The sequence below is a fragment of the Centropristis striata genome, chromosome 24 (assembly GCF_030273125.1).
Source record: "Centropristis striata isolate RG_2023a ecotype Rhode Island chromosome 24, C.striata_1.0, whole genome shotgun sequence".
NCBI classification, from domain to species: Eukaryota; Metazoa; Chordata; class Actinopteri; order Perciformes; family Serranidae; genus Centropristis; species Centropristis striata.
In genome coordinates this window covers 14,227,296-14,234,795 of record NC_081540.1, presented here as the reverse complement: position 1 = coordinate 14,234,795, position 7,500 = coordinate 14,227,296, and the positions used below count along the sequence as shown (strand labels likewise).

Sequence of the window (7,500 nt, the reverse complement as noted above, 5' to 3'; positions counted from 1 at the left end):
GAAAATGAAATGTTACTGTCTTCTTCTCTTTTTCCTCTTTGTGATTTTTCTCCCAGCTGTCATCACAGGTCACTATGCATGCGTAATTCACTAAATCTTGATAATGTCTATCTCTATGCATTTATATTAATCAGGTAATATGATTTTGATACATTGATTGTGTTTGTGTGTTAATATTGATGTAGAAAACTATGATTACTTTAATTACATATATTCCATTTGCTTAAACTGATTAAGATTCTATAAATCACAAAGAATGACATCCAGATATATTGATGCACAGTTTTTGCTGTGTGTATGTGCATTTGTGAGTGTGTGTGTGTGTGTATGTGTGTCTGGAGAGGGGAGACCACAGAAGGCTGAATGAAAATCCCGTGTGAGAATCTCTGTAAGTCATAACAAGGAAAAATGTTTGTGCTAACAAGTTTGATAGTAGGTCAGGGCAAGGCCTGGTTTCGGCAGCAAGCAACCAGGTGGCATGACGTGCCGTTGTATGCATTAAAACTGGCGAATGAGCGGATCAAGAAGGCGGAACTTCCTGGAAGAAATCGACCAGCATGTTTTGTAAACAAATGTTAGTCTTTTTTCTGCTGACGAATTTTAAAAAATAAATAAATTGCATATATGAATTCTAATTTGTATCATATTTGATACATCAGGTCTTTTTGTGCAATTTGTTGCTCACAGATTGTTTTTCTTGAACAAAAAAATATAAAACCTAACATTTTTAACCTATTAAGACTTTGACTTTTCCTTTTTCCTCATACATGCAAAATACATATTTTTTCCATATAACACAACATCATACATTGGCTGATATTAAGTTTTTTAATGCACCAATAACTGATCCACTCGTGGAACCTGCATATCATTTTTGCTACATCTGATATTTTTGTGCAATTTGTTGCTCAGTTTGTTTATCTTCAACACATGTATACATCAGGTTTTTGATGATGTAGAGGTCTCAAAAATTACTGTATCTAATATGATACACTTGGCTTTATAGGGTTAATATACAGTCATGGGAGAAAATTAGACCACCCTTGTTTTCTTCAATTTCTTGTTAATTTTAATGCCTGGTATAACTCAAGGTACATTTGTTTGGACAAATATAATGATAACAAGAAAAACAGCTCATAAGAGTTTAATTTAAGAGCTGCTATCGAGCCATTTTCCATGGTTTTCTGGATAATGATTTGGTTATTATCAAGAAAACCATGGAAAATGGCTCGATATCAGCTCTTCAATTAAACTCTTGTGAGCTATTCTTGTTGTCATTCTATTTGTCAAAACAATTGTACCTTGAGTTATACCAGGCATTAAAATGAACAAGAAATTGAAGTTAAATCGGTGGGCTAATATTTTTTCCCATGACTGTATTAAGAGGAAATAACAATAAAAGGCAAACTACGAAGTTGAACCTCGAATAGACAAATTACAATGATGTGCTACAAAATATTTTATCTACTTTATCCCTTAAAATGTTATTCATAGATTACCAAATATTATTCGCAAAACAAATATGCAAAGGCCAGACAAGTATAAAAACACACAAAAATCTTTTATTTACATTATCACAGGAGACAGGAGATCACACCACACAGGTAAGTAACAGTTATTTTTCTAATTGCTTTTCCTTTTTTCTAAGGCTATGTCCACCACACTTTTGAAGTGTTCAAAATTATCATAACAAACATCTTCAAACCCAGAGGTAGTGGATTTCCTAGTTGCCGGGCAATAGGTAAATATCTTCTGGTTGCTTCCAGCTGCTTTGTCCTTTGAAGGTGTGTACCTTTTCCGCTGCCCACCACACTGAGGCACTTGGCAAGCCCCACATGGCCGCAAGGACTTGTTGGGCATGAGTTGCTTGGTGGTTGGTGCAGGGGGCTGTGCCACAGGTACAAAGCCCTGACTGCCTGATGGCCCCAGAAGTTTGATGGAGGGAGCTTGTGGCTGTGCAGGAAGAACCAGGAGTAGAGGTGCAGCTGCCGACACAGCGGGTGGAATATGGGCAGACGCAGCAGGCTTTGGCTGAATGGGCCGGTTCGCGGGGTTTGGCTGAATGGGCCGGTTCACAGGGGCCGGTTCTGGCTCTTCAAAAGCTAACCTGGAAATATAAAACAAACGTGATGATGAGTATTGATATGCCATAAGTGCTTTTTGATTTTCACAGTCCACAGCCTAAGTAGTCCTTCCAACAGGAGGAATGAAGTGCTCATTACAACTTACCTCCGCTTCTCACCCTGCCTTTTCCCAGCCAGGTGATGAAGGTGCTGGTACTGCACTTCAGGCCGATCTGGTGGAGGCAAGGATGTTGGCAGCACAGGAGCTTCTGGAAGCGGTGTGTCTGACAACACTTTCTTGTGTGGTGTCACTCTGGGCATTACTGTTGCTCTGTAGTTGGCCTTTTTCTCCTCCCTCACAATAAAGGTGGAGATGGATTTCGCATTCACATTGGGCAGAGGAATGGCGAGGCCGCACAGGATGGCATCGTCTCTTAGTCGGTCTGCAATCCTTTTATACTGCCCCTTAATAGAAGCCACGACTTTACTGGGGGAGGAGAGTTGACTGCACGGCGGTCGGTTTTTGAGCATCTTGATGAGGAGGTAGAGCAGACGGCTGTCCTCTGTCACCTGTGCCGCCTGAGGGAACCTCATCCAGCCAAACTTTGTTTTCTGAGCTGCTCTGGTCTCGTGGGTGTCAGCCCCAAGACACCGGCCAAACAGGGTGTAGCCCCACCTGGACTCATATTTTTTAACAAATCTGGCGGCAGTCTTGTCGTGCTCGTGAAGAGAGCTGGCGGCGGTGATGATCTTCTGCCTCAGGTCAGCTGGCACTAGGTGGCGGTCGCTGTCGTCTACCAGTTCTAGGAGCAGCAAGGCCAGTGCCTCCACTTCTTCTATTCCTGGCAGATGCAGATGTCCCTGGGTCATGAGCACATCTTGCAGAGCGGGGCTGTCCTCCTCCTCCACCTGTTCTGCCTTGGTGAGGATGGCATGGTTCCTGCAGAAGCTGTCAATAGGATCCTCCTCTGACTCTGCAGACATGCCAAGACCCTCATCTGCCATCTCTTCATCTTCATCTGTCTCAGCCGACTCCTCAGACTCCTCCTCCTCCTCCTCACGAGACTGCTCTTCCTCAACTGCAAATATGAAATTGCACTGATCACAAATGTGTCTGCGTAACAACCACTTCATTCAATATTATGCATGTGTATTATGCAATATTATGTTTCTTTGCTTCATGATGTTAAAGGTTAATTTTATACCATGTTTGTTGTCATTGCTAGAATTTGCATGAAAAACTATGGATAAGTAAGTATAACCTTGCTTCATGTGTACAATTTAATGTGTGATTAAGTGCTGTACCTTTCTGCACATAGAAATTTTTAGCCGTGAAGCTGGTAGACTGGCACACGGCATACTCCACGCCAAGGAGCTCCTCCTCATCTGGGTGCTCGTACGCATCAGGGACAGGCAGTGGAGCAGCAAAGTTGGGCTCCAGGACGTGCTCCTTGCCGAACAGAAGCTCAGCCTGCTGATTGATGCGCTGGATCTGCCGCGCGTCCATGCATGACGTCTGCCGACCCTGACCGCCAGCAACCCGGAGTGATGCCATGCGGTTGTTCCACTGCACAGCAAAGGCCATCAGGTATGCCTGAAACACATGACCATTTTGACTGGTATTGTATAGGCTTGGAAGTGATGACTAAAGCTGTGAAATAAAATGCATCATTGAAACTACGCCATATTGAAGTGTTTATTTTCAATTACTCACTTGGAACGGCATAATCCCACATCTCTGTGAAGGTATGGCATTGTAAAGGTGTGCGTGCAACCCCTCCAAAGAGTTACTGCCTCTCCGGCACCTGTACTTGTTGAGCCGAACACCATTCAGCACCACAACCTTCACAGACACATACAGCTGTATGCCAGGGGGATCCTGTAAAACACAACAAATTCAAGTTCCTTATTCAAACTGGTGTCCACAAGTGTGAGTGGTTTTATAATAACACATGATAAGTGAAAAGACATCAACCCACCTGCATGCAGCCGAGATGCTTGCTTGCAGTTGCCCAGTGAGCATCAACTGCCTCTGTTGACTTGAACAGGGGGATTCCATCAATGTCCAGGCCTGCTGGTCCCCTGAACTCGGCAATGATGGCCTCAATCACCAAAGCAGACTCCTATAACATATACATAAAATTAAATTAATCTCTTGTGAGCTATTTTTGTTGTCATCATTATATTCGTCCAAACAATTGTACCTTTAGTTGTACCAGACATTAAAATGAACAAAAATTGAAGAAAAAAATAGTCTAATATTTTTTTCCATGACTGTATATTCTCAGCTTTGAGTGTTAAATCACATCACAATAATTGGAAAGTGTTGCTACTCCTAATGATCTTGCATTTATTTCCAGTACAGTTGAATCCAAAATTGACAGAAAATAAGCAAGATTGCTTCTTATTCAAAAATTACATATGTGGATCAATGTCACACTTACCACAACCCCACGGGTGATGCGCCTCACATACGATCTGACCTGGTGAGGCTTGAGGAAGGCTATCATCTCCTCGTCGGAATACCTGCCGTACAGCTCTGCGTTGCCACTCCTGACAGCCTGGACCAGGAGCATCATGTCCGTCTTGTTGTAGGCGAGCACCGCACCCGCCAAGGCACTCATGAACAACCCGTACTTGGCATGGCTCTGTTTGATCACAACAGCATCCCAGCGATGTAGCCAGTGTCGGATGTCCAGTCTGACCACAGCACCCTGCTGTACCCAGTCAGCAAACAGACTCTCCAGAAAGGAGGAACCGCTGTCACTGAAATGATATCAACATTTTGTACATGTGTGTTACTGTTTTGTACGTCACGTTGATTAATTTTCTTATAGGTTTCAAAGGAATTGTTATTAAACTTACCGACAGCAGTTGTTGTCTGCATAAATGACTTTTGGTGCAGGAGCATTGGCACGTCGAAACCGGGCAATGAGACCTTTCGCCATGCGCGCGTAGCACCCCTCTGACTCAGCTGCCACCACCACTGTCGTCAAGAACTGGCCCCACTCGTTCAGTACACTGGTGACGTACTGCATGGTACCCTGGCCATCACCATATATCTTCTTGAGGACCTAAGAAAAGAAAGGAGCAGAACATTTGTTGCATGGTGTTTATTAACAGTCTGTCTGTTCCATATGATTTTAATAAATGACAAGTATTTTATACATACTTTTCTTGTACCATCAATGCACAGGATTTCTCCAGTCACACTGAGGATCTGGTGTCTGTAGACGGGCATCTTTTCGATCTCCATGATCAGGTGAGCACGCCTCAGGAGACGAGCGGACGGAAGGGGAGACTGGGCAATGGGAGGGGTGTAAGTGCCAGCTGCTCTCACATAGGACAGGATGCCCCCCTGAGATGAAGCAGATCCAGCTGTGTGGGCATCGTACAGCAGAGTCTGGTACAGGTCACGCCGCTCCACGTACCACTCGTCGTGGCCCTGCTGCAGCAGCCTCTGCACCTTGCTCATAGAGACAGCGTTGAGTCGGTCACTGAGCAGGGTGACCACACCTCTGTCCACAGCACGCTTCCCACACAGTATGGCAGGGAACATGCTTCTGATGGCCGGGGCGAGGTTCATCAGAATCTTGGGACTGTGTGCCAGCCACGTGTACTGTTGGGCACTGTGTGCGTCTGCCCCCTCATCTTCACTGTCGTCCGCATCACCGTGCGCCTGGCTCACGGTCTGCCTCATCTTTCGACAATGTGGGCATGTAAGCTTCTCTGTCAACAGGGTGTAGTTGAACTTCATGCCACACACTTGCCTGGCGTAGCTGCCGAAGCCTTTCTTCTCCAGGTACGCTCCTGGCGGTGCGGGGCAGTTGGTGTTGGGGCAGCGGATCAACGCCTTCATCACGCCGACCGGGCGCCAGAAGAAGGCAGGGGTGGTGAAGAAGGAGAGCATGTTGGGCACAGCTCCCTTGACGGCCATAGGAGGTGGGGGCGGGTGGAACTCCATCTTCTCCTTCAAGAGCTTCCTCTCGGAAATCTCTCCCCTGACGTTCTTGTACCTGGACGCCCTCTCGAACAGCCCGTAGGTCTCGTTGGTCTTCAGCCACTTGATGTTCGCGGGGGCTATACCAAGGGCTTGGGCGGATTCAGGCGGCTGCTCCCAGAACTTCTGCCAGCCCTCCAGCACGACGCCACCGGGTTTCGAGGTCTGTCGGAGGGACGAGGGCCCTGGCCTGTCGTCCTGGCACACGGAGCTGGCGAGGTCTCCCCAGGTTGTCAGCTGCGTGCTGACCGACGCCTCGGACTCGTCCAGGACACTCTCTGAAGAGGAGAACGCCACAAAAATGTATCAACTGCATTGCTCGAGACACACTGATGAATTTCTCGTGGCACAAACACAAGTCCGAGCAGCTCCACAGCATACTACATAGTAATTTCATGTTCATTTCAGCATAATACTACTATACCTGCAGCAGCCAACAACTCTGCATCGCTGGCGTAGCTGGGGTCCTGCTGAGAGAGGTCGGAGACGGTCGGAGGAGCCCGCTCTTTCTTCATTTGCACTTTCTGCAGAAAAAACAGAACACAACCAGAGAATAATCTCATAAATGAATACTTTTACTAATACTGGTTACTGCTGAACATCGATTACTCAGGTCTAAAAGGTAACTGAGTTTATCTTACCTTCAACCTCCTATCAAGGTGCCATGTGACAGGAGGGAACTCTCTGGCGTACTCAAGCAGTCGCTCCTTCTGCCACTTCAGCAGCTTGTTCTGCTCTCCCTGCTGGCAGTACTGGAACAGCAACCACACCAGCCAGCCGACATCGTTTTCCAGAAGCCACCTGAAGGTCTGACCGGTGTACTTCCCGAACACGATGACCAGCTGACCTTTCCACAGCTCACCCCCGGACCTCTTGGCAGCCGCCTCTGCTGTCTGGGGATCCAGCCATGTAGTGTCAACAGCAGTGCTGGGGGCCTCTGCCACAGACTTTGCTGCCCCTGTACACTGCAGCCTGGCCTCTCCTTGCCGGTACAACACGATGTTGGGGTACTGGTGTTGCTGCTGATGGCTGACCAGCGATGACTTGGTGGTAAAGCTCTTCCTGCAGACATCACAGTCAAAGGTCTCCCTGGTCACGGCATGGATCTTCAGATGCCTGGTCAGGTTGGACTTTTCAGTGAAAGTCTTGTTGCACACGCTGCACCGATGTTTTGGATGATTTTCCATGTTTAATCTGTCACAGTAAAACATGAATAAATGAGTAAAACTAAAAGCAGATCATTTAAATTGATGATTTTCCATGTTTAATCTGGCACAGTAAAACATGAATAAATGAGTAAAACTAAAAGCAGATCATTTAAATTGATGATTTTCCATGTTTAATCTGGCACAGTAAAACATGAATAAATGAGTAAAACTAAAAGCAGATCATTTAAATTGATGATTTTCCATGTTTAATCTGGCACAGTAAAACATG

At 45.9% G+C, this 7,500-nt stretch overlaps 2 protein-coding genes across 2 annotated transcripts; both read right to left on the bottom strand.

Moving 5' to 3' along the window:
* Positions 1-1,551: 1,551 nt before the first annotated feature.
* Positions 1,552-2,732, bottom strand: LOC131963107 (uncharacterized). Its single transcript, XM_059328249.1, has 2 exons — positions 2,230-2,732; positions 1,552-2,107 (listed from the first exon to the last, which is right to left on the bottom strand). Exons 1-2 carry the CDS (start codon positions 2,655-2,657, stop codon positions 1,624-1,626), a joined length of 912 nt encoding a protein of 303 aa, XP_059184232.1. The 5' UTR covers positions 2,658-2,732; the 3' UTR covers positions 1,552-1,623.
* Positions 2,701-5,319, bottom strand: LOC131962580 (uncharacterized). The gene is made up of 8 exons (XM_059327527.1): positions 5,236-5,319; positions 4,929-5,137; positions 4,508-4,829; positions 4,043-4,186; positions 3,778-3,942; positions 3,369-3,657; positions 2,838-3,142; positions 2,701-2,739 (listed from the first exon to the last, which is right to left on the bottom strand). Exons 1-8 carry the CDS (start codon positions 5,317-5,319, stop codon positions 2,701-2,703), a joined length of 1,557 nt encoding a protein of 518 aa, XP_059183510.1.
* Between the last annotated feature and the right edge of the window lie 2,181 nt (positions 5,320-7,500).

Excerpts from the sequence above, each read along its gene's own strand:
- LOC131962580 (XM_059327527.1), bottom strand. The coding sequence starts at position 5,319 with ATGGAGATCGAAAAGATGCCCGTCTACAGACACCAGATCCTCAGTGTG. Across the intron at positions 3,658-3,777 it reads GTGGGATTATGCCGTTCCAA|GCATACCTGATGGCCTTTGC; the intron begins GTGAGTAATTGA and ends CATGTGTTTCAG. Across the intron at positions 3,143-3,368 it reads AAATTTCTATGTGCAGAAAG|TTGAGGAAGAGCAGTCTCGT; the intron begins GTACAGCACTTA and ends TCATATTTGCAG.
- LOC131963107 (XM_059328249.1), bottom strand. The coding sequence starts at position 2,657 with ATGAGGTTCCCTCAGGCGGCACAGGTGACAGAGGACAGCCGTCTGCTC. Across the intron at positions 2,108-2,229 it reads AGGCAGGGTGAGAAGCGGAG|GTTAGCTTTTGAAGAGCCAG; the intron begins GTAAGTTGTAAT and ends TTATATTTCCAG.